Source organism: Anabas testudineus, chromosome 23 (assembly GCF_900324465.2).
Source record: "Anabas testudineus chromosome 23, fAnaTes1.2, whole genome shotgun sequence".
In the NCBI taxonomy this organism is placed as follows: Eukaryota; Metazoa; Chordata; class Actinopteri; order Anabantiformes; family Anabantidae; genus Anabas; species Anabas testudineus.
This window is the reverse complement of record NC_046631.1, coordinates 1,913,563-1,941,036: the sequence shown is the minus strand read 5'-3', so window position 1 is coordinate 1,941,036 and position 27,474 is coordinate 1,913,563. Positions and strand designations below refer to the sequence as shown.

General features: G+C 40.9%; 1 protein-coding gene across 2 annotated transcripts; it reads right to left on the bottom strand.

Moving 5' to 3' along the window:
* Nucleotides 1-1,494: 1,494 nt before the first annotated feature.
* Nucleotides 1,495-27,452, bottom strand: net1 (neuroepithelial cell transforming 1). 2 transcript variants are annotated; one of them, XM_026362085.1, is made up of 12 exons: nt 27,385-27,452; nt 27,144-27,299; nt 21,142-21,205; nt 15,275-15,337; nt 5,404-5,511; nt 5,148-5,312; nt 4,640-4,702; nt 4,232-4,405; nt 3,884-4,141; nt 3,623-3,793; nt 3,314-3,500; nt 1,495-3,215 (listed from the first exon to the last, which is right to left on the bottom strand). In XM_026362085.1, the coding sequence occupies exons 2-12, from the start codon at nt 27,281-27,283 to the stop codon at nt 2,779-2,781; spliced, it is 1,830 nt and encodes a 609-aa protein (XP_026217870.1). In that variant the 5' UTR covers nt 27,284-27,299; nt 27,385-27,452; the 3' UTR covers nt 1,495-2,778. The 2 variants fall into 2 exon arrangements, with proteins under 2 accessions (XP_026217870.1, XP_026217869.1); XM_026362084.1 differs by lacking the exons at nt 15,275-15,337; nt 21,142-21,205; nt 27,144-27,299; nt 27,385-27,452 and adding an exon at nt 8,141-8,460.
* Nucleotides 27,453-27,474: the final 22 nt, after the last annotated feature.

Genomic DNA, 27,474 nt, shown 5'->3' with positions numbered 1-27,474 from the left:
GCGGCAGTGACACACCAATAACAGGAGACTCAGCTGTGCGTGCCTGTCAGTAATCTCACAGCTCTAAGAGACAGGTTTCTCACCTGGCTCGTTTGCCTGTTACAGATGCTGCTTTAATGCCGCAGCATCCTCGAAAGAGCTGCTTTGTTATGTAACAGCAGCTGGGGAACTTAATAGGGTGTCGTACATCATAAAATCAACCTCGCCTGGTTTATTAGGCGGTTGATCAGCACGTGTACGAATACAAGGCGAGCACAAATACCACTTTAAGTGGGGTAAACAGATAAAACCAACCCTCAGTCCATAATTAAATCTTTTTTTTTTTTACTGTAAACCACATTTACTGTCAGACCACTTTAGAACTTATAGAAAAAACTGTTAATACTCCTCCCCCCCAGGCGTAAAACAGCTCCAAATGAGGCTGTTAGTTTATTTCTATTACATCTATTTTTGGTAGAGTTGTTTTCAGTCTTGTCGAATTCATTTTGCGTGTACTTTTGGTCGTTGTGTGTCTCTCTTTCGACGTTTTTTTGCTCCTTGGGTTTATCTTCTAGCTATAAACCTGTGTTTATTGGTTACTTTTCACCTCTTTGGGGTGATTTTGTGTCTATTTTGGAGCAATTTATTATGTCTGTGTTTATCAAAACAAAAGCTTTTAATTGACATAAATGGTAAATGATCTGCTGCTTTTCTACCTAACTGGTACTCAAAGCGCTTTACAGCTGACCTCACTCAACTTGGGGTTCAGTATCTTGCCAAGTGATAGGAAGGGACGGCCAGGAATCGAACCACCAATGCCATAATTGGTAGACGACTGCTCTGCCTCCTGATCCACAGCCACCCCGCAAGTACAGTACATTGACTTAACCCAGTTTCTCAGCTAGTCTTTGGCTTCTGTTCAGGCTGCCCTTGGCTGCCCAGACAAACCTAACATCAGTTTCACTAACTGTAACGCTGGTACACGGTCCGCTTTCATTAAAGTAAATGGCCGACAGTGTGGAGAATGAGCTAACGTTTGGAGAATGCTCTCGGTTTCTGAGAGGCAGACATGAGGCCATTACTTAATAAAAACTGCAAGAGTTCTGGCTGAAACGAAACCGTTTCACTTGTGATCACTTCACCACTTTGTATCATAAGTTAACTCCACACCAGCGTGAAGTGTGCAGCCATCACAGTTTGATATTCTTAAAACTCTGCATAGTCGTGATTGAGAGGCTGCTATGGACCATTTGCCTGCTTTTCCAAATAGAAATGAAACACCAGACAAAGAGGATCAGCAAATACACTGTGTCGAATATGGACCAGGCAGTGATGTCGCCGTTTGAAAAAGCAAACTGAATAATTCTTCCACTGGAAATATTTCTCTTGGCACCTACATGGAACTGACTGTTTAGTTAAGAGTTCGAAATCAGTGGCGATCTTCTTCTCTCTGGACGCTTCAACCGCTTTTTCCAAAATGTTACATCAGAGTGAAGAAAAAGATGAAAACAAAGGTTCAGATGCAAATCTTCCACAGACCTTTATTGTTCTTTTTATTACATTCAACTTGCCTTTTTCTCTCTCGTTTCTCCATCACAACGATAAAATCATCTTGTGCACACATACAAAAACCTTCTTCTTCTTCGTTCCCCTACATACTTTTTCCATCAATTCCACTCTCTTGATTTTTACCACCTATGAGCAAGATCATCACATCAACTTACACAGAAAGTTGTTGGATTTACACATCTTGCACCATCGCTTTCGGTTCCATAACTCAACTGTATCCATCTCGTCTCATCTCTTCAGCCTTCAGACAACATTCTCTTATCTCTCTCTTACGTATTCACATCCTGCCTCGACAGGATCAGCGTCCTCAACTAAAGCTCCATGCAAGCTGCTACACTGAAAAGTTTCAGTTGTGTTTCATTTGGGAAAGTCAGCGTTTTGTTGTTATTGTTGTTTCAAAAACCAACATGGCTCAGTTCAAAATTTTGTTTTAAAACAAAACACCTAATTTTTTTTTTTTCACATCTTATCATTTGTCATCATTATGATTCAAATGGATATTTTTTACTCTGCAGCGAGAAAAGTGAACTCTCGTCTGTTGTGGATTTTAAATGTCTGTTCGTTTACGGAATGTAAAAAAATAAGACCTATTTTCCAATGAATTAAAAAAAATAAATCACACTTTTACAGAAGTTGTATCTTTGCGTGGTACATCTTTTTGACAATTGCCTTTCTTTCTTGCCTCCTAAACAGGTTCAGAATTTCAAATAATTTCCTCTATACGCTAAAACAGTGCTGCTTTAAAATACCTAAAAAAAAAAAAAGGGAAAAAAAAGAAAAACAGAAAAACTAAAATCAATTTTAGAATATGATATAAAACTTGTAAAACTTTCATTAGCCCTCCCCGAAATATTCTAAAATAATACTTAAATATCAAATTAATAGTAAACAGGATTGGATGCTCCATCTCTATTTTCAGGAAATCCACAAAGTCATGACACACAGCTTCGTGGACCTGTCTTTGTTTCTCACAGTGCTTCCCTTTTAAAGTTGATGGAAGCTCTGCCCGTCTCTCCAGAATACTTCTGAGGGATGCACGTGGATGGAGGAGTAAGGTAAATAGCTGCCAAAGAGGACAGTAACAGAACACTGTTGTAATATTACACACACACGCAGACACACATAAATACAAGTCCCACGTTTCTCCTTGTAGTTCTTTAACATTTATGTACAGAAAGTAAAATGTCCGCTCAGGAGTCCGTTTTCTCCAGCCATGGAGCCATGAATGGCTCACACCATCGTCTCTTTTCTCTTTCCTAAAGAATATAGAGACTTCTTATCCTTTTTGGTTTTGTGTGATGTGGACGAGGAAAGAGGGGATGATGAAGGAGACGGTGTGGTTGGTGAAGATGATGAGTCGGATGAAGGGGACGTTGGGGTGGAGCTGTTGCACGGCGAGCTGGGGGCAGACTGAGAGGCCGGCTGCTGGCAGTTCTCGTCCGCTTCCTCCATGTGGATGATGGCCGACACAGAGGAGGGGCGGCGTTTAGACCGAGCGGTGCTTGTGGGTGGGCTGGGGGTGGAGGGCTCGCTGAGGGGCCGATGGACGGAAATGGCGCTGCGGAGGCAGTTAAGCCACTGCTGCTTGTGGAAGACGTCGTTGACCTGCAGCGTGTGGGACTGCGGCTGGTTTGGGTCTTGAGAACGCACACGGAAAATATTCTTGGCTGTGAAAGAAATGAAAAAAAAAAAAACAATGAATTGATGATTTGATATATTTGATAAAGCTTCATTAGGTTCTATAAAGTTTTGACAAATCCTTTACCTTTGTCTGCATTGCTGAAAGCGCCTCTGAACGAGCCGCCCATTCTGACATCTCCATCTTGCAGGTCCTCAAGAACCAGGTCCTGGACTGGGATTGGCTGCCGGTAAACCTGGAAACACTGGCGCTCGTTCCTGGTGACGGGCCGGGTCAGGACCAGCAACTCAGTAAACAGGAACACATGCAGCTTCTGTAAAGAAACAAACATAAGCGCATTAAAACTGAGGCATTCATGGAGGATGGACTAGAAGATGTTTACTCTGATCACATGACATCGTGATGTGGCAGCAAATAGGAAGAGGGTGTGCTCACCGTGCTGCCCTTGCTACGCAGCTCCCCGTGACACAGCAGGCTTTTACACTGCTCAATGCGAGGGTCTTTCTGCCTGTCGTCCAGATACTCCAGCTTGTCAATGTAGTACTGGCATTCAGACTCTCCTTTCTTCATGTTGATGTCAGAGAGCACACCCTGGATGATGGTGATCTGAACACACAAGCAATCAAATCAATCTACAGCCATACTTTAAGAGAACCATTCTAAGGTTAATACTGTTAAAATGTGTCCTCCACCTACCGCTTTCTCCAGGCTGGCAGCATCAGGGTGCTCTGGTGGAGTGTGCCTCTGGATCTCTTTGAGGAGCAGTGGGTACTTGACCAGGCGAGAGCGTGGGATGTCCAGGAAGCTCCACAGGTCCAGCTTCCTGCTAAAAGGCGACTCCAGGCAGCGCTGGAGGAAGTCCTGCACCCGTGGATCCTGTTTCTTCTGGTCCAGCAGCGCCTTGGCTGCCAGCTGGTTGCTACAGTAGTCTTTGTAGGCATTTAACCTAGGCAGCTGGAGGAGAAGGAGGGACATTTAAAAACTACTGCCTTCTTTACTTCAAACCCAGAATCAGACAGTTTCTGATGGCTTGGTGAAACTTACCCAAGTAACGACAATCTGTCCAATCTGGCCCACGGTCCCATCTGGTCCTGTGGCTTTAGACAGCTGGGCCAGCAGGTCCTCATGCAGAGGAATGTAGGCATCCAGGTTGCCGAAGATGTGAGTGAGCTCCTCCTCAGACATAATGGAAAGCTTGAGCATTGGGTCATGGTACGCCTGCAGGGACAGAGAGCCATAATAGTCAAATAATAACATCCCAGCAGGCCAAGAGAGGGTGGATACTAACAATAGCTCAGTGAAGAGATTTAGGGGTACCAGAGAAAGGCAGAGAAATAATTCCTGTCTTTTTATAGTGTCTGACTTGGCTGAGTGGACGGCCTGCCAGACTTTGATTTAATCTGTTTGCTTTATATGCTCTCTCTCTGGCTCAGAGGTCTGAAAAGTACAAACCTTGCGTGCAAGCTGTAGGTCCTCAATCAGGTCTTGTTCTCCACGAGACAGCTCAAATATGGCCTGAATAGTAGACGGAAGCACAGAGAGATACTTTGTTAGCAAAACTCATGAATCAGGACATCATTACATTATTTCATTTTCTTGCTCTCTCCATTTAACACTACACAGAGTATATAGCTGTTGACAACTAGCTAAGATGTGTGTGACATATATAGGACAGGTAGAGAACTAAGGCACTAGTTTGTTGGTTTGTCAACTATATGTGAGTTTATACAGGCCGGGTAATAAACTGTGGACGGCTTCTAGCCTCATTTAGACTATTTCAAACAAACACTGCAGAGTTATGTGAACTCAGTCTGACAAACAGCTACAATTCACTGCTGTCTGGATTAACATCTCATCTTTATACATCTCCACGTTTCCCCTGTGGTGTCCACACATTGTTCTACACTATTATTGTATTTTCTAATGTATTTGTATGTGTTGTGTCAGTGCTGATTTTCACCTCTTGCCGCTTGATCTCTTTGGTGGAGAAAGTCCCCTTCTGGTGGATGTCTAGCGTCTCCGACCACAGAGTACTGTTCCTCCTTTTCGGCGGTGTCGGGGCCGCTGCCTTGCTGCAAGGTTTCTGGGGCACACCCGGCGACTTACCATCGCCCCGAAAGGAGGCCTTCAGAAGGGAGGAAGCAAATGTCAGATAGGCTGTACAGGGAGAGCAGGTTGTTTGGTGCAATGAGGGCTTCTGTTGTTGTGGAGTTTACCTGGATGGTTTGGCCGAAGCGCCGGACGGCCCCATTCTTCACCGGAGATATGAGGTTGGCTAGAGACGTCACCCTGCCGAGAGGACGGACACGCTTGTTGCTGGGTTCCTGAAAGAAAAAAAAGTAATATTAGTATCATGTCATAAAACAGTACTCCTTCACAGAACTAAACATCAGTAATGCCAAGTGTGAGATTCACTGCAACCTCAGCAACACAAGACGCTCCCTTGTGACTGAACACATTATGTCAAGACATAAATAATCGCTATTGACTCCACTCCCTGCTTTGGGGCAAGGAAATAGAAGTAGCTGAGGTCGAGCAGCAGCCAGACAGACTGGCGGAGCAGCCAAGAGACAGAGGAAGAAGCAGCTCCAGCAGCTGCTGGCTTCATCATGTGAAAAGCCTTCAGCCAGGCCAGACCATTGAGCTCTGAAGAAAAGGGTTTTAGTGGAATGCCAGGAATTCACGACCCTGCTCTCAGCTGTTCATCACCCCTCCCCACACATCTCTGCTACTATCCTGGCTGGGCAACAGCAACAACTCCACTTGTGTTCTATCACTCCAACAGTGGGAGATAATGCTTCCTGATTACTGCAGCCCTTTAACTGTTTTTTCCCCAGGGGGCAGTAAGGCACTTTGGGACAGTGTGGCAATGTGTCAGGACTGTTCATAAAACAGACCACCACTGTGACTCGGGAAAGAGAAACAACAGTTGTAAACCAACGGTGAATGGGTCCCCTCTTGAGTGTTTACACAATGCAGCGACACAGGGGCTGCACAGTTGTGTTTATGGCTGCAAGTTGAGACAGGTTCTTCAACTAGCCTCGCGTGAGAGCTACACTACACCTGGGCGAGGTGACCTCCCCTTCCACTCCTCCCCTCACACAGCCCTGAGGCAGGAGAGAGAGAGATCTGCTTGGCCCTATTCCAACAACAACAACAACGAGGCCACAAGAATCACAGAACTGCAGATTTGAGATAAAGGTTTCAGCCCACAAAACCTCTTCAGAAACATGACGGGATGAGACACACAGACATAATCAGCATTTTAAGAACTACGCACTGGTAAAATCGAGTGCCCACTGCTAAAAGGTTGTTTGTTTTCTTGTCCTGATGGATTTCGCTGTGGCTCAGGGAATCTGGAAAACAGAGCGGCTATTAAGGCTCAGGTTCCTGCAGACACAGCTGTGGAACACATCCACTCAGTCTGGTGTGACCCGAGAGAGCTGTGGTTGAGTCACGGTCTGCTGTGGTCAGAGGGGGTCTCAGCACTGGATCAGAACAGCCAGACAGCTTCAAGAACTTTAAGAGACGCCATATGTCAACTGCTTTGACTGTGGTCAACATTTGTATGCCACTAATTTGTGACCTTTTAAGTCCTGAAGTCCAAAGCATGTTAGTCATTATGCTCCATGTTCCTTCGGGAACTAGCCCCACAATAACAAAAGATCCCTAGTCTCAATCACAGCTGTAAAGTAGATGCAGACAGACGAGGAAGCAGATACGTCCAGGAGTTACAGTGAGTCTGGTTCACTTCAGGAAACCACACAGATCCAGTGTCTGTGCTGCTGCTTTGGAAAACTTATCAGTAGAACAATAAGCCTCCAGGTATACATATTGTACACGTCTCCTTAAACTCCTAACCTAAGATAAGAACCTCATAAACCTCAATAGAGTTTATTTTCAAGGGGATTCCAAAAGCTCCCTTCCTCTGTTTTCTCTTTGATGTAACCTGGTGAATCTGGTGTGTGCAGCGATCTAAAACTACAGATGTGTCCCTGCGATTACACCACAGCTTGAGCTGATAGGAGCTGAGAACGGAACAGCCCAGACCACAAATGGAAGCTGATGTCAGCACAAAGAGGAAAGAAATCCCTGCATGAAGCATGAAGCTCGGTTTTTAAACTCTGTAAGAATAATACTCACTTCACAAATTGTTCTTCTCCTTTCACCAAGTGGTTTACTGTCAATGAAACCACATCTTCCTAAAAAACGCTTCCGAATAAGAACCTCAAAACGGGAAACGAACAGAGGGCACACCTGGCTTAAAACACCACTGTCTCTTTAACAGTATTTGCACCTGAACTAATCCTCTCAGGCTGTAGTGTTGAATTTGCATCAAAGACAACCTTATTTACCATCAAAAGTCAGAGTAAAAACATATTCTACACAGGACTGAGCTGAAAGGATGCAGAGTTGCTGACTGAGAGTTCACCCCCCCCCCCGCTGGGTCACTGTTGGGGGTACTTTGAGTCTACCCAGTGTCCACACACTGATCTTTCCATGTCCCTCCAAAGCTGTGCTGCCTGCGGAGTTGCATATTTAAGAACAGACGGGGAATACACGTCGCTGGGGGGTGAGGAGGACTTCAATGTTTGCTTCAAAGCTGCAGTGAAATCCAATCATTAACTTCTCCAGGTTAGACAGTGTCTTAAGCATTGTTCCAAGAGCCTCTGCACAAAGTTCAAAGTCTCATCTTACAGGCACACTGGGCGACTGAAAGCGCACACACGTACACACACGTACACACACACACACACACACACACACTGAGAGAAACACTGCGTGCACAAGCAAGATAACACCAGGGTTTGGCGCTGATTCACTCACAATCTGACACATGACACAAAAGATATGACTTCATCCGAACAAGCTGTGGTCAAACATTTACTGAAAGACATGATACGCACAAATATCACACAACTACCAAGACACAAGTGTGTTTTTGCATCTCACCTCTAACTCTTTGTTGGCTTGGTTTTGGTAGTCTATCACTTGCAGAGATCGTTTGATAGGCACCAAGCTACCCAGTTCATCGTAAGCCACCATAGCTTTAAATAGAAAACAATATCCTTTTTTTTTTTTTTAATCCAGGTGATTCAGCTCCAAGTAATCCACAAAAGAAGGAAAAAAACTGACTGATGAAGAATCAAAAAAGCCTAAATAAATAAATACACCTTCCCCCTTTGTCTTCTTCTTCCCTCATTGAACAGGGCTTTCTGAAAGCTCCCTCTCTCTCACACACACACACTCTCACACTCTCATACTCTTAAACTTTGGTCTGAGTTGAAATGAAGGAGAGAGGGTTTTATACTAGCAGTGTAGACAGGGGAGGAGCCTGTACACAGCCCTCGTGGCTGAAGACAGGGCGGGATCGGGTTAACTTAGAAGTATGGAGTAGCTTCCCCGCGAGCTCTTTTGATTCATAGACAGTGAAAAAAAGAGAGTGTTTTTTAACCCAGTGGGTAAAAAGCTTATAACTCAACACGGTTGAATCAGCAGTGACATTTAGAACATTAGTTTAGATAGTGATTATTAAAGTTTAAAAGAATAATTGATAATAAGTCATTTGTCAAGCTCAACATTTTTTTCCTACCTGGCTTTTCTAACATAAGCTTTTATTGCTTTTGTTTCAAATTGTAATAAGTCCAATATTACGAGCTAGAGCATTGAAAGGACTTTGGCTCTAGGAATCAATTTTCTGGCATTTTACTAGATTAAATAAAGAAAAAATAATTAACTACTATCAAAAGAAAAAAAGTTGGTGTACATTTGTGTACAAGTTGGTTTCTGCCAACACTCAAACGGATATTCAGTATCAATAAGAAGTCAATATCTGTTAAAAAAGCTGTGAGATCATAAAACTTACTTGGCGTACTTCTAGCTGAAGAATCCAAAGTAAACACAAACTCAAATTTTGAAATGTGACCGTGGTCATTCATTAATTATTGTATAAAAACAATTAACTAGTAAAATCATCCATCTTGTACATTTGGTGCTCAAGCCAATGTTCAATCAACGTTGGTCTCGAGTCTATTCTAGTGTCAGGTTCCAAAAGGTTTAAAACTACATGACTTACCCTGGTGAATATACTTTTAAGCAATAAGCTACAAAGTAATTGTTTCTCTGCAATTTGTGTTAGCTAATTAATCATAGCGATGTGCTCTGTGGAGCTGCACTCTCTGCTCTTTCTTTCAAGAAAAACTGTTATCAGTGTCTTCAATTGAAACGGGGGTGGTGATCAATTAGAATATCAATAGCAGGGGCACAGTGACACACTCAGCCAGATGTTTAAACTGAAACCTGTGTACTGAGTACCACTAGGGGGTAGGTTGCGACTGCCTCCCATATGTTGATTAGTCTAATGGGGGGGGAAAGGGTAACATGTTCACCAGTTTCTGTAAACTTATACATTTGTGTGTGCACACCCAGCGAGGAGTCTCAACCAGACAGACGAACTCAGACACAGCAGAGGGACAACCACGCCTGAAGCCTACACACACACCCATACACCCAAACAGCTGGTGCACAAATGCACAGCAAAAAGTGGAGGTGTTAAGAGTGATGGAGTGGCTAATGTGAAGGTGCTGCAAAGAAGAGTGCCACAATGTGTGTGTGTGTGTGTTGGGCAAATGGACAAGCCTGTTCATGACTCCACTTCATCCTCCTGGGTCAACATGGAGGTGTGAAACAGCTAACAGGCTTCATGCTGCTGCTGGGGTGTTTGTGTGTGTATGTGCGCACATAAAACACCAATTCTGATAGGTGTTGGTCAATGTTGACACTTTGTTCTTTTGGGTCTGGAGGACTAATCTGCGGTAGACCAACAGGACATAGAGTCTGGACTATATCACCCTAACCCTTCAAAACAAACTGGAGCAGAATAATGAATCAAGTGGCTTTAGTGTCAGGACAAAGAAGGTTGAGGATTTAGGTTTGTGTGAGCAAAAGGACAGCAGAGAGACAAAACTATGCAGACTGAGCTGTCAGAGGGGATCTCATTAAAAATGAGTTTGTCTGCGTGCAGTCCTGCCGTTACTCACCTAGCGTGGGGAGACCATGGGCTGAATCAGCTGTACATCTGGCCTAGGCACTATAAAAAACAAACAACATGGCTAGACCTGCCTGGGCGCTTTGCTCCAAGTCAGAGTGAACTGTAGCTGCAGGGGAGCCGTCATTTACTCTCCAAAAAACACACATACAGACACACAGCAGTCTGAGCAGAGAGTGGTGCAGCTGGATGAGTAATACAGTGTGTGGTGGAGTTTTACCGCAGTCTGTACTATGCCGTGCCAGGGACAGCTCAAGCTCCAAGAGGCAGAGCTTGACTTAACTTCCACATAAGCTGTAGTGAGTACAGGATGCACAGAGTCTAATTAGAGTTCTGTGGAAGGCGCAGATCAAACAGCTCTGGGCAAAGAAACACTTCTGAATGTACACCAACTTACTGGAAGACAGAACGACAGTGGCGCTTCTGCTGCCCTCTGTTGATCCAAGTCAGCAGCAACACATAGAGGAGAATTAGAGGGAACAATTTGATGATGATGCTTTTATTGTTTAATGGCAGTAACGAAACAATAGAAATATGCTGACAGAATTTGGAACTGGAGTTGAAATGGAGAACTTTATACTGCATTTTAAAACAATTAAGATAAAATTAATTTCTAGTTTCACTTGTCAGAACCTAAACTATAGTTGATCTAACTTGAAGTCTGTGGGGGCTGTGTATTGGCAAGAATTGGGCAATACAATATAAAATATGATACAACTGACATGATGGTTTTGGATTGACCTTGGTACAATGAGTTATTACTTTAGATTGACAAATGTGGTTTTTATAGGTGTGTTTATTGAATTACCAACAATGTCTAAAAAATAAATACATTTAAATTAAATATATCATACAATACTGATTTTGATACTGCAGACTATTCAAGTGAAGCTGACATAGCTGGACCAACAAATCTAAAATCAATCCAACTAAAACACAAGGTAAAACAAAATGCAATATTTAATTGCAACAAAGTTGACGTCAACTTTTAAGGCAGTCTTTTGACTGATATTTAGGTTGAAAAGTTAAAATTTACAGCATGCCCACTGCTCCTTATGCATGAGGTGGGTTCTAGGCAAATATTGAGAAATGTTAAATTATAAATATTTAAATAAACCATAAAGAAGAGCCTGTAATCTGAGCTGAAAACTAATATTGCTTAAATATTAGAGAAACATGTATTCATACTCTGATTATCAAGAAGCAATTGCTAAGAAAATGTTCTTTGCCCTTCAGTTGAAACCATTCCTAGAGGATTTAGATTGAAGTATATCATCTGTGTGTTTAGCTAGTTGATGGATGGATATTTCTAAATCAGGCAGACAAGTGTGATTGAAAGGGTTTTAATCTAGTAAGTTTCTGTTTTGAGGGCAGGGAATTATAAATACCTCCACTCCTCTGTGGTACAGTTTAAATAAAGACACTGAAGTTGTAGACAGTCACACACCAGCCCATAGAAACAATGAAAACCATAGTTCTCAAACCAGACTAGCATTCTCAGGTTACTCACCGTTTTAGATTTTTTTAAGTTATATTTAGTCAGCGTTCACACCCATAGCACTTTGGTTGCTACCAAACACAGCAAGGTAACCAAGACTCACAGAGAAACCACCAATGCTAGTTTAAATGCAACAAACTGATAGACTGATAAGGCTTCAGCTGGCAGATACACAAAAATGAACCACTGAACACAATTTTCAAGCCATGTGTCATGAACTATTCACAGGATGTTGTGTTGTTATGGAACAGGGGCAATATTGAAGAATAGTTTTACAAAGACAGATTGGCAAACATTTGCAACGAGTCAATACGTCTCTATTTTATAATAATAATAATAACATTTTCAACTCAAACTTATATTGTTTACTCTTTCAGAGCTACTGCACATTGAGTTTTCAGTAAAATAACAGTAGAAAAATGTTTTCATTTCATTTGAAAAATACATGCGTCATTTACAGTTAAATTGATCCTGGAAGTACACTCCTGTTTACAACAAATGTCCCTTGGGTGTGATCAAAAGGAAAGTCAAAGCTTCATCTGCCTGGCTTACTCAACGATTGCACACATGTAAATGTCGTAATATGTAAGAGTTCCAAAAAGTTGTTTGAAGATATTATGATACTCTAAGGCATTGTAACTTTGCATGTTCCCATAGATTTTATTATATCCCTTTTCCTATGTATACACACTAATATTTTGTTGGAACAACATAAGCTTTGATTACAGCACACATTCACTGTGGTTCATTTAAATAAGCTTCTGTAATGTCACAACATTTATTCCCCGTCCAGAGTTGCATTAATTTTTCGCCAAGATCTTGTATTGATGATGGGAGAGAGAGAGATGGGAGACTGCTGCACAAAGTCTTTAACAGCAGATCCAAAAGATTCTCAATAGGGTTAAAGTTTGGACTCTGTGGTGGACAATCCATGTGTCAAAATGATGTGTCATGCTCCCTGAACCACTCTTTCACAATTTGTGCCTGATGAATCCTGAATGTTATCTTGGAATATGCCCATACCATCAGGGAAGAAAAAAAAAATCAATTTATGGATCAATTAATGGAATAACCTGGTCATTCAGTATATTCAGGTAGTCAGCTGACCTTATTCTTTGGACACATAACGTTGTTGAACCTCGATAACTGCAGCAACCCAAGATCATAGCAAATTAAAAAATTGCAGTTTCAGGATGTGTAAATGCTTCACAAGAACAGTGATGCTAAAATAAACGTTTTATTCCTTTGTATGAAACCAACTGCCAGTTTATTGTTCTGGCACATTTGCAGTCAATGCACTGGCACTGCTGACAGTGTGTGCTGACCCAAAGTCGTTTGCCTGCACACAGACGTCCATAGAGCATGTGCCTGGAGATTGACTGCTTGAGGAAGTGACAAAATTTACAACAGGCATAGCACAGCGAACACATGGACGCAGAAAATACAATCTGACAAACATTCCGATCTGGTTATTTTATCTATACAGCTTATCAGCTTCTTTGTTTCTTTTGTACAGTATCACAATGCTGTGTCCTGATATGGTGATGTCATGTTAAACATACTGTGATAGAGGCTCATTCCTGGTTAACAGGTGAGTGTGTTTGTAGTCAAATGTATCTGCACAAGAGAGTAAATAGCTCACAATAGCTCTCAAAGCTGACCGTCATTGTGCACTTGATGCTACGACTTCACCATAGCTAGCTCGGGGCTTAGTCCAATATTCCAAGTTAGTATTATTACTTACGACTAGACGCGTCAGAGAAGCTCCCATTTTAGAAGCTAGAATTAAGAAATACTGACATTTAAAAGGGGATTGTATGGTTGTCAGAATACTTGCAGATTAGTCTGTAGATCAACTAATATCACTTTGGATCAAGATTATATTGCTTTGGCTTTTGAGAAGAAAAACAGCTCCATTAGGAGTCAGAGCCAAAAGACAGCTATGTTCCAGCACTGTTTGGGGATTAGACCATGCGGTTTGACTTTTGTTTAGCTAAATCTGAGCAACTGATCCAACAAGTTAAGGATGTTCAGGCAACAACAACAACAACAGTTTTATATGTTTTTGTAAGCACTGACAGCAACCAAACTAGTACACTTTGTTTTAAACGTGCAACATATTGGTAAAAGAGTGTCAGAACTGTGCCTGGAGCTAGAGCGTGTTCTTTTACGAAAAGTTAATTCTGCAGGGAATGTCGCTGACAGTGCCGACTTTGTGCGCATATGTGTAGGTGTGCTCATTTAACACCCACACACCCAAGTGAAGTACATTTTCCAACCTGGCCAGTCCTGCCTGTCAGATGCCTGCTTTGGAACCTGCTCTGGCGTAACCAACAGCAAATCGCAACAGACTCTTCAACAAACAAATACAGGCTTTATCTAGATGTATTTCACTGACAAGCTTAGTCATCTGAATAAACAGGAGAAGCACTGACCTAACATAAGCTGTTAGACAGATTAGATCTGGATTCAACACTGCGAGAGAGACATTTGACAACTCCTGGCTAAAGTTTAAATGTCAGTTATAGTGTACATATCAAGAAATCTTTTGGTGCACAAGAAATCAAACTAATGGTGGTACTTAAATAGGTTAAAGAAGACAACACAGGAAAAACCTGTTTGAATAACCCAACAGTAAACGTAATTTACAAACTAGTGATTTGATGCTGCTCATAAATGCTACCCACTGGGTTTTTTGGGTGATACAAAGCGGGAAGCAACTGGCCAATATTAGTGACAGTTCATATACTAATTGATAGATAGTATTATTATTGGTAAATAGTATTCAATTTACTTAGTTCTGTTAATGACTTGACTTAGTAAAATTGTTAACCTGGATGAGCAGCAAAAATATAAATTTTTGATTTCAAATAGGTGCATTTAGCAAACGTAAATATACTGTAGGTCTGTATAAAGAGGGCTAAGGAAGATAAAATATTAAGACAATCTAATAACATACAATTAACATATAACACACACAAACAGTGATAAATAGTGATTTTGACACATCCTTATTTTCTAACAACAACTTGCTTAAAACACTGAGGGTCCCTGATTCAGAACTAACTGATCGGGATTTCTTTACATCATGTGAACAATTTATTTATTCATTTCAACTTTCCCATCATAACTTTACTGCTATTTGCCCCCTATGATGTATATTTCTATTGTAATCATTAGAAAAAAGAAACAATACAAGAAATTGGATACAAGAAAAAAAAATTTGTAACCTCTAGAGAGGCCAGTGTTGTGTTATCCCTTTTGCACCAAACCAGAGGGCTTGTTGCCCTAAGTGCCTAATATCAAACCAGTTCTTTACAGTTCAACAGACAGAGAACCAGCTCTTAGCCACTAAAGCTGGTTACAGAGCAGCACCAACTCTCTGCTGGTTTAGGACCAAGAACCACAAACTTATATCTGGCGCTGGCGGTAGAATTATCGTGACCAAACAAACTGAAACTTTGTTTTAAAGACAAAAAACTGTATAGGAATTAAGTAATGCTGAGTAAAATTTTCATATTTTGTATTGTAGCTTATTTACCTTGAAGTCAAAGCTGCACAGGCTGACTGCATCGCTGTCATCCTTCTCTCTGTGTTTCCGCTTCTGTGGAAACAGATGAATGGACAAGATGTTAGCTGGATCTTGCTGGTGTAACATCAAACATCACTGTGATGTTCAGTGTGATGGATGCTTACACAAGCAGCACCGGTCTGAAATACACATTCAATCCACAGTTTTCTATCCCTTTTGATCTGGGAGTCCCAATTTACTATAGTCTGTAGTAACCACATTGTTCAGCTCTCTTTCATGATCTCATCTGCATTTCTTTGGAGATCCCCGTTTTAAAAAACAAAGCTCTTGCATATGAGAACAACTAACATGTAGTGTGTCTTGTTTGCTTTGAGGTGTAGTACACATCTGTGTCTGGGTGCTAATATCAGACTAACATCTAGAGAACTTTAACACCATTCTCTTGTAGCTCTATTGTACACTGCTGCTCCTACAGAGAACAGGAAATGGGTAATTAGGCTGCAAACACTTGCATGTGAACTATCAGTAAGGGAGAGTCAGTTAGCAAGTGAGAACACCAGTCTTGCCTATTGAAGCAGAGGGTAGTAAAAACCCAGAGAGTAATGGTGGCCTTTGGGACCCCCCCCCCCCAGGGTTCCCTTACTGCGCTCCATTAACCATTTAAGCAAGACTGGTTGGACACAGGACGACACCACCTGATTGATCAGTGAGGCGAGGAAGGTAAAAATAGACATCCAATGGGCAAGGGTGGCCAACAGTTGATTGTTGAAGAGTGTGCGTGTGTTTGTGTGTTAAAGTGGGGTGATGGTGTTGGGCATTTCCTCTTTGGCAAGCCAACCTGTTTATTTTTCCACATCCATAAAAATTTAGGAGCTATCTGCCCTGCTCAACAGTGTCAACTAATTGCTGTTAAATATTTTTCCCAGCATACTTGGCAGCAGCCTTAACATAACAAATAGCATGGTTTGTTCAAAGGTGGTTGCATCTCAATAGGGGGCTGTGAACAGAGCTGCAAATAAATTGCTGTATATTTCACTCTTTCCACAGCCAAGTGAAAAGCTTCACTGTTAGTATTCAGGCTAGGTAAACAATGAACTAGTGCGCTAACAGGACATAGATAAAGCTACTAAAACAAACCAGATATGAAATGACAGGGACTGTTTAGTGTTCTGTTACAATGCTTTTCAAAGACATCTCTAAACTGAAGTGATAACAGTCTGATAATAACGACCGCTTCGGTTTCACCTTTTAGCCCATATAAAATAGATGAATCGGACAGACTGTCAATTGTCCAAGTCTGCCTTAAAAATAATAATCAGATTCCCATTTGAACACTGAAAAAGGTTTCTATTTGCTGAAGACATTTCTCCTGTCCATACTGTCCAGGAACAGATTACTCCTGTCCACAGTGACTGTGCAAGGATTTATTTAAATGTGTATCTAAAGGTCTTTTGATGCTTCAGCTGTGTGGAAACCTTTCAAAAGTTAAAAGTCTCTTTAGAGTCTTTATGAAATTCCCTCTGTATTTCCTGTTGAGTTGCAGTTAAAGACAAAATAAGAGTATCTGTGTGCAGGAGTTCTACATGTAAGGGTCACATTGGGACTACGGTACGAAGAATGAAGTCATCAGTTCATAGCCCATGAAGTGTGCGTGCTAAGTGTAAATGTGGTGCCCAAGTTAAATATTGCCTTAAGTCTGGATCTTACACATGAGATAAAAAAGACAGTGGGGTAATCTCTGTGCAAAAACAGACACAGTGGGGGAAAGGAGGAGAAATGTAGGCATCCTGTTTCTTTCACCTTTGGAAATCCCTCTGTCAGGAGAACCCAGATGGAATAACAGACACACACCATGCAGCAACTTGTTCAAACTGCTGGTTTATCGTAAATACTCTGACTCAATATCCCCACCCCCGTCTTTTGAGGAGCGCCTGACATTTCATACATTTAAAAAAACAAAATGTGCATTTAAAACAGAAACTTAAACAGCCATGATGAACAACCTACACTACAAGTCAATGTTTCCAGTGCTTCAGTCACAGACAATCAGGGGTTTTGCTTTCCTGCCTTTAGATACAATATCACTGTCCCATATTACCATGACATCATGGGGTGAATGTTTAAAGAAAAATAAACCCATCCTGTGACCTGAGAATATGCTCATTCTGATCCATTGCTGGATTAGAGCAGAGAAATGTTACACACACAGTTAGGTTGGAAAGAAGATAAATATGAAGTGTGGACAGGAAAGGGCTAAAGAGTGAAACGGTAAGATAAGATACATAAGACACACAGAAAGAGGAAAAAAGACAGACTATTGTATCTGTGAATGAAATTTAAATATCTAAAAGGCACTGAGTCTTGTTTGACACTTCTACCGAAAAGTGTATTGACCTAAGAAAAGAGAGTGAATGATGCATGTTTTGCAAGGGGGAGGGTGGCATAGCAACTAACTGGGTGGGCAGCCCCCACCTCTCTTTCTATCTGCATTGTTCTGCTCCATCGCAGTGACACATGAATGACAGTAAAACCATATGCTGGCAACGAGGGGAAATGTGGAGCTTCATGTATCCTGGGGTCATACTTGCATTAAAAAAGAAAAAAAACTAGAAAGCTGCTTGCTTGACTTGTGAAAAACACAATTAATTATTGTAACAATGCATACATACAGTAGCATTAAAAAATGTTTAGGTACTAAAAGTGAGCATGCCTTAAAGAATTACGCTATGATTCATACAGAGTGCCTTAAAAAAATGTAAGCACTTGATCACCAATAATCACCTTAATTTTGTATGATGACTAATAAGATAAAGATGGCGCCTAATCACTTGGATCAATGGCTTCTGGGTCTGCTACCACTTGTGTAGCCCATGAGCGTTAGCGTTTACCCTGATGGCCCCATCTGTACAATTCCGCTGGGTCTGTACACTTTACATTGAGATGATGTAATGAAAATAAAAGTTACTGTTCTAAGCTATGGGTAATATTAAACCTCCATGATTCACAGCCTTCATTGCGTAATGTCAACACTCGAGTTTACAAATTTACTGACCTGTAATGTGAATCTGTGGAGCAGCAGTGGTCACTTCTGCTTTGCTTTTCTATTGTATTTTGCAAACTAGAACAGATCAGATGTATGTCATTAAATTACTAGTGTCATTTGCCATTAAGACATTGGAAACCATGAAAGTACTACATCTAGGGCCAAGCTACATGGAATTAAAGAGCTGACAAGAGGAAAATTCATGTTGGATTTCTTTTAAAGGAGATAAAAATGGATTTGATATAATCTATCAAAACTCAGTAAAACATCACAGAGAGCTTATACAAACAGGTAAAATTTTCATTTTACTTGACATGTGTTATCAACTATGAGGAGGCATGAATCCAAGATACTGAACCACTGCAAAGCAACATCAAAGTGCAATGTATCTGCAGGGGGATGATCCAGCTGTACAGGGTTCTCTCTTTGAAATTAATGAGAATCCACTGCATCCACCTTGGATGCATTATGTGTTATCAAAGTCCTTCTTTCTGTGGAATGCTGGGGAATCGTCAGACAGTTGGCAATTAAAGAAGTCATCCTTTGCTTGGACATAAATTCATATTGATGTGGGATGAGACCTTCCCACAAAAATCATCAGTTTTTGTGCTAAAAGCCAGACGCGACTTAACAGCTGACAACCATATTAAATCACATCATCTGATTAAAGCTGGAATGCTGCTTATCACCACTCTTGAGGCTGACATCTCTGGCCGCCTAAACTTGTTGCTTCAAGAGTCAGAAAGCTGTGACTCTTACTGCCGTTAATTATACCTCACATTCCACTAAATGGCAGTCTGGTCGGATCTGCTCCACCTTGGCATCAAGCTGGAAACCTGATTCACATTCTTGCCAGACACAAAGCCCCTTGAGGTCTCGTTTCTGATGTAGTCTGAGAGAATGCACCAAGCACCTGGGGAATGCTTGCCACGCGACCTTCCAAGGTTCGCCTTGGGCTCCCACTTACTGTATACCTGGTCCTGCTCTAGCTAGGAGTAAAACAATCCACCCCTAATCACTTCAAACTCCAAAGACCTGGCTGAATTCTTCTCAAAGCCTTGGCAAAACCTTCAAGCTTAAAGTGGCAAGGTTGAGATAAGAGTGGCAAAGAGACAAGATTCTTTTGTTGTTTGCTCTTTGGTAATTTATAAATCCAGATGAAATGATGATGATGGGGTGAGGGGGAAGTAAATAGAGACATAATGAGGTCCACATGGTTTTGGTAGATGAGTTAAGAGTACCATGTTTGCAAATTAAAGGCAGCAGCCTGGCACAAGATAAAGAGCTGCTGGCCTTCTCTCAATGCTTTTATTTCTCCTCCTCTGCCTTTGTGTTTAAAGCAGCTGTAAAGCCTGGAATGCCTTCACTCTCTTCAGCTCTAATCTGTTCGCTCTTTTCTGTTTCTAATCAGCTCATCTCATTTAAGGCTGAATATAAAGCATGAGCAGGTCAGTCTTTTAGAGGTTTTGGCCATTATGTTCCTCTGGCAGAGGGGGGATAAGAAATCAAAGCAGGTTGAATTTCCTTTATCCAGCATTTAGTCTCTGGCTACATTAACAGGCTTTGGTTCAGTCATGAGTCCCTGAGTGAGGTATTAGATGGATAACACACCCAATGCTGTAGCTGAAGAATGTAGAGCAAATTTTATTTCACAGCACTGATAGCACTCTAAAACCAAGGTACAGGATAAGGCTGGCGATTGCTAGGAAGGTTGAGTGTAGAGCCCAGTGCCTGTATTTACAGAACATCATAACTCATATAGAGTGAATAAGAAAAAACTAACAAAACTTCGTTTAGATACACTTAAGTAACCTGGTTACAGTCTGCTTTGTTTCTTGTAAACAAGAAACATAGTTTCTGTTATATTCAGGAGATTAGTCAAAATTGATTTCCTTTCAGTAGATCGTCCACTGATTCCTCTGGGTTCCTAATCAGCTTTTTAAAAGTGCACACGCTTGGACATAGGTTCAATAATTATATTTGAAATATACTCATAAACAGACATTTTGTTTAAATGTTGACTATATATGATTCTGACATGTAACAATCAGCTGGAGAGAGGTCTTAACATATGTTAGAACGATGAAAACATTCAGTCCACTTGTGATTATACTGTGTATACTTCATACTTCTCAGAGAGGAGCTCCTTTAGTTAAAGATGATTGGCTGAGTGCAGACAATAACTGCACAGAGCCCTTTAACCAGATAACAGTTCATGTTAGTAGCAAATTCAATAATTTGAATAGTTCAGATGACATCATCTGAACTGAAAAACTCCTCCATAATTTTTTTAGCTAGATTAAGTTAAGTAGTTATTTTGCTATTAGCTATAAAAACCTACACATATATGGCCCAATAAAGGGGAAACAGAGCCAATGGTACTACAAAAGAGGCTCTAACAACAATGTGAAGAATTTCATTTATCTTATTTAGACAGTTTTGAACTAATGTTCAAATGTCGCCAGTGTAAATGGGAATAAGTAAATAAGACATTTGTCCTCTTCTAGGTCACAGTGGCTGGGGTCCAACAAGACGCTGCCTTTCATCATTGTGATAGTGAACAGTGCCAAAACACACTGTTATTTCGGGAAGAGGTGTTCAAGTGTGCTTCCAGTTTGCAAGACAGGAGAGAAGTTAGCCAGGAGCCAGATCAGAGATGTGCAGATGGGAAATGTGGATAATTATTGCATTTATCATGTGTGTATTGTATATTTCATATAAAGGTAAATACAGAGGTGTCTCAGAGCAGATAAATATTCATAAGTGTTCTGTATGTCTGAATTAAGTCTATTTAGTTATGAAAAAAAAAGGAAAATATAAGGCATGTACTTACCAAACTGAAGTCCCACTGTGGTCCTGGGGTGAGGAAGGTGAAGGAGTTACCTCTTCGCAGTGACCTACATGATGATAATTACAAAGGAGATCAGAGGCGAGGGTCAGAATTATCAGGAAATTAATTACCACCATTTAATTCATGGCCTGTTAATCATGGCCCTCCACTGTGGTTGCAAGTTTGGCCTCAGTATTCATTTAAAAAGGCAAAAAGTACATAGCACCTCAGTGGATTGGTGTGTTTATAAGATAAGAGTGACTCAGGGAACAGTGGTGTTCTAACAAAACATTCACCTCCTGTTACCTACCACAGTCTCAGCATGGTGTAACTGCAGCAAAGGAGAACTCAAGGCTATATCATAAAAAAAGCCTCATCAACCACTAAGCTGTCCCCTGTGACACTTGAAGGCCGAGCCCCTAATACAGTTCCTGCTAAAGAATTGGGCAGTACCCAAATGTCCATTTTTGTTAGGATATTGTGAAAGGGGACAGGTTTGCCTTTTTGGGAATCTATAGTGGGACTCTCTGGACTAAACACAGCCATGCGTACAATAAATCCTACTTATGTCAAACAACTCATCTTTGTATTACAGCATAAGGTCACAATGAGGACAGTTACACAATACATCGTGCTCAGGGAATGGATGACTATGCAGCAAGAAAAAAAAAAAACATTTCAGTTGCTTATGCTTATGATGTGTCTTGTACTAACAATTATTAATTTTTTATTCACCTTTTTTATTTACTTTACTAATGATGAAAAGTCACTTTTATCCACACATGGCTGAGCAAGACCAAACCATGATAGTGGTAAAGGCCACCACCTTTAACAGATGGGATGAGGCACTTATACTGGAATGCAGAGTTTGTTAGTGACCAATCATAACGCTTTTCATTCGAGTCAAAAAGTTTTACTTTTGTTTCATCTGTACACAGAACATTTTTCCAGTGGTCACCTGGATTATTTGTGTTCTATAATGTTCTTCTGATGGGGGACTCAGAAATATTAATATTAGACACTGCAACAGATGCCTTTACTTCCCTTGCTCTATGTGATCCTCCTGAGATTGGAGAGAGACACAGCTGATGGTGCAGTGGAGAGTAACTTCTTTAGATTTTTACGAGTTTAATGTTCTGTCTGACTTTAGGTGGACTTTGATTTCAAAATAAGACAGCATCGCTTCATAATTTATGAAGTTGAATGTAAAAGTATGATATGGGACACTACAGACACTAGCAGATACTGATTATGTGGATACAGCAATGGCACCATATGAATATGCAAACAAAAGTTCAGATTTATGATGTCGATTCAAGTGTTAGATTATACTGAAGATTTGTGTCTTGGGGCCTTAGATGGTGGGACCTAAAAAGCTTCAGCATCTAGAGAATGCTGAGCTGCTGAGAAACACTTGTGCATGTCTGACAAGTGCTGCTAGTACTGACTCATTCCAGTCATACTGTTGCTCTAGTCCTGCTGCTTGAGGCGGCATTTAAGCAATGACACAACAACTGTTCTTCTACAGTAAGCGCTGCAGGTTCATGTTGGGACCACCCATGTTGGAAATGCATTCACTGATGTTACTGTAAGGTGAAGATGCTGTGGAATAACAAGAGAGAAGAAAACCGAGAAGCTCCCTGGGTGTCCTAAGGCAACTTAGGGAAAAGGTCACTGCAGGTGTTGTTCAGTCCTAACTGTCAAAGTGCTGAATGAACAGGATACTTCTGGACAAGGTCCTACGGTAATGTCCTTAACCCCCCCCCCCAACCAGACAACTCAAAATGTCAATCTTTATTCTTCTACAAGAGATGATGTAATGTTTGACTAATTGGACAATGAAAGAAACGCTACTACTGTTCTCATAACTGACTAAAAATATCTCAAATGGCTCTCCCCCCTTATGTTATCTTTTCCTTAGTAAATGGCATAGCGGACATTCTGGGTATCTGTAAAACTTGTAGGACAGAACGAGAAATTTGACAATGTCACTATAATACTTTATTTATCCTCATGAAGAAATAGTTAGTGGACAGCATCTACTTTTATCGGCAATAAACCCTACAATTTATGGACAACTGAAGTGAGTAGGGCCTTTGTTTGTCTTGAATGATTTTAAACTTAATATTTCTGGGGTTTTGGCAGCACAGCCTGACTGTGGTTAAAGTCATGACAAAAATGCCTGTCATGAGGGTAAAGATGTGAAACACAAATATCAAGTTGACACAGATTGTTTATCTGTTCATTTGATTTTCTTCTAAATTATCAATTTAGTATTATTGGTCCCACCATGGCAGCCCAACTATGAACAATGCACACAATGTATATACAATGCAACTAACACCTACCCTATCAAGGTGTATCAAGGCGTATCAAGGCAAATCCCCACATACAGTTGTATGCAATATTTATCCATCCAATAGCTTTAGCAAAGTAGAGGTGCAATAATGGCACACTGCCTCCTCAGAACCAAAGTACCTGATATACAATAGGAAATGGGAAAGAAGTAGTCAACATGTCAACATTTTCGCTAGCTAACAGTACAATCAATTAAAAAATAGTTACGGCTATTTGCCTTTCAAGTTATAATCTATGACTGTGAATATGAAATATCAAAAAGTTGAATTGTTTTCCAATGTACCTTTTAATCATGGCGTATATATTTCAGCGGAAACCATTTGTTTAGGTTATTTGATTAGTTCTCATGTTAAGTACTTGTTTGCAGGGCATGCCACAATATGCCCAGTTAGATTCTGACTGACAACACACGGTGAATGACGCAGGATGCTGAGTTTACAGAGAAACAGGGCTGTGTGCCGAATGTTCTGTGGAATGTACAGAGCCTCTAAAGCAACAACAGTGTATAAGATTCAGGGCATGCTGCCGAATAATGACAAGAATTGCCCAAGAGCCAGAGTGGACCACATTCATTGTGCGATATGTGTTGCATCATTTGGCTGGTGGCCAAGCCATCATTTCATACTCTGAATGAAATATATGCTGGGAATCTTGCAGGAGATGAGAGCCTGCAGCAATTAAACATGACCGCCCTTCCGCTCATTCATTTAATATCTCACTGCAAGTGTGTAAGAGCAGGTTGTGCCAGAGAAAAGACATAGAAGAATGCTTGTAATAAAAGAAGTCTGAGGAAGTAAGCTCATCGTCAGAAGGTGACAGGCTCTGCTCCAGATTTAATGAGGTAGACGTCACACTGGAAACAGACTTAAAACATCACCAGCAATGGCTGAGCATTTATGGAGAGACCTGATGACACAGCGATCAAGGCTGGATTTAAGACCTTGGTAAAGATACTAAACACATGGTATACCATGCCCTCATGGATGTATTACAGCCAGACTGCTTATTTATGGCTGTTTGGCCGAATTGGAATTAGGGCACACAAGTTTGTGTTACAGTGTGTTACTCTGTGTATTACTTGGTCTCTGAAAGCACTTCACAAAGCAGTAAATACCTTATGCAATATTTTCACCTACTGGACCTGTTTTACTTCTATCAATGGCCTAGTTTTTGGTGAGATCAGCTCATGAGTCTGCAGGGGTCAGTCTTTGAAAGAGTCATATTGTGTACGTCCTCAGTTTTTTCAAAGTGTCTTGGTGAGAAACCAAATCTCTGCTTACTCTTTGTAATCGGCCTGTGGACGAATGATCAACAACTAAATGTCTGAAACTATATTCCAAGTTCCGACAATCTGAGCTCTTAACAATGGGTACAAATATGCCGTTGGTTGAATTACTCATTCTGTGTAGAATGTGTAAGCATCAGACCATAAATATCTCATTAGAAGTTCATTTTTGCAGTGTTGAGTTTGTACAATAAACTGTTCTGAAACCTAAGAGCTTCTGTGTGTGTAGCTTTTCATGCATACGTGATTGGTGTCACTGCCTTCAATCGTGGGACAAAGGTCAGTCTTCTTCCTGTACCTGCTCGTATGAATTGAGGAAAGCGTGGCCCATGACTCAATGGATTAACATCCCAGTTAGCCCTGCCCTTGTTTGCTAAGGCTAGCTAATTCTGAAACTGAGCTATCCTTGCACTGATCCCCACCTGCACCCACATCTTTGTGTGTTTTAGACACACAGATGCTGGCAGGTCAAGAACTCATTGAGATTACCTCACAGGGGCATGTGCATTATAACGTTATATGACATTTGCGCAAAAGCTTCTCCAGTTTTATGAGGCAAACACTACGCCATAACAATATAAAATTGTCTCCTCCCATTCAACGTGATGTTTTAACCACACTGCTTTACATGGGCAATGAACTAAGAATGCAGAGTTCATAAGCTTTGAACCAAGCTCGTTTATTTCTGTGGCTTGAATCATGCACGTGCTTGGCAACAAGGCCACTCAGAACAAGAAAAAAAAAGAGAAAGAAAAAAGTAAATCTACTTCCAGGGAAGTATTTGAATGCCAGCCTCACTTGGGAAATTAAGTCTTATTTTCTCTCCCTCAACATTTGTGTTTTTTTCCATAAAACGTTTTTTATGGGGGTCAGACATTGGGTGACGTTTTTCCATGTTTGTCTGCAGAACCAGCCGGGCACTGGGCAAGGCTGGGAACAAAATGAAAATGGACTTTCAAAAGAATCCAGTATAAATACTCCCAGAGGTGTATTATATTACCAAAGCATACTGATTGCTAGTATGTTAGACACCAGTTTAAAAACTTACCCGAAAAATCGTGTTAATATAAATGAGGAAGACGTTACCTAAAAAGAAATAGTTGTGCAGAACAACAGTCTACCTAAAACACTAGATTTTTGCTTATTTCTAATGTTCTAATGAGAGATAGGGTTTTGCAGCCACTACGCAGGAATTTCAACTCTATAAATTGAGATGCACCAATAAACTGTGTTTATTGGTGCATATAACTTCATAAACTGTGTTCATTGGTGGATATCAATTATAACAACAATCAAATTTATCAGTCAGTTATTAACTGTTCATCTTCTTTTCAAACTAGCATTGTTCATTTTTTCAGACCAACAATAGCAATAAAATCAGATCAAATGTTTGAGTTAACAATAATGCAACAGGCGGCTCACAAGTTAAGCCTAATAGTGTTTAGTGTTCCAGCTTTCTCAAGTGATGAAGCACCATAATGAAGACTGGAAAAAAGCTGTATGGAACAAAATTTCTTAAATTAATTAAATTATTTTGTTGTACCATAAAGGGGTTTTTATACACTGTAGACTGTAGAGTATGAGTAGGTGAAAGGATCAGTATGAGCTACCAACAGCTGAACACGGAGGAGGAAGTCTAAGAATGTTTTTGCTGGATCCAGACTTGGACGTTTGCACAAACTGACCAAATTGTCTACCTCAGCATTTAACAGTGGCATACAATACGTTTATGGTCTATGCCTAGCTGGTTAGGGGTTCTTTCTCTGGCAGAATAACACGCCAAAACCAACCTCTAGGCTATGTAAAAACCCATCAGTCTGACTTGGGATGACCTGGTTGAAAGCAAAGAAACCTACAACTACAACACACAGCATGAGCAGTAGTGTAACACAACTTCAACACAGCGGATGAGGGAGAGGTTCACAGCTCTGTGCATTTATTAGCTGGTAATGCACAACATTTGAAATAAGGATTTCCAAATCAGATCAGTGGACAGACCTGCGGAGGACACAAAACGGCCTTTTGCTGACATCTTGTGGCGTTTTGCCGCAACTGAAAATATTAGTGCACATTTGCAAACGATAAGATGCGCCTGTCTTCTGTGTGTGTTAGCTTGACATGTCTAAGCTAACACCGGATTTCGTAGTGCTCATTGCTAATATAAATTACTTATATAAAGTACTGTTGAGCTTAAACCAGGCTAGCTAAAGCATAAAAGTCACCATTAGCTTAATAATGGCTAACAATAGTTCGGCACTGTCGGTTCTAGCAGTTTTATTCGTTTTAATACTGTTGTTTTAGCATTTTTACCTCCATGGCTACACTCGTTAAATGAACAAATGGCCGCTGAAGACGGACTCACCGCAGGTTTCTCTTGTTGTTCTCTGTCGGAGGGTCCTCTTCCTCAGCTGAAAACTTCCTCTTCAAGTTTCTTGAGCTCGGTTGTCTTTTCGGTTTCTCTAAAGTGGAAACGGGAGCTTGGACTTCACCGGTTTCACCCATTTGAAATGTCAGTGAACTGCAGGATATTTAAAGGGTTTAACAGAACAACAACAACAACAACAACAACAAATCTCAACACAACAGCAGAAGTTCGTGACTACGTTTGAATATGGCGGAACTCCTCAGTTGGACCAATGACAGGCGAGCAAATGAGCCCGTTGCCAGGATATTACGCCAACTGGGCGGGGCCA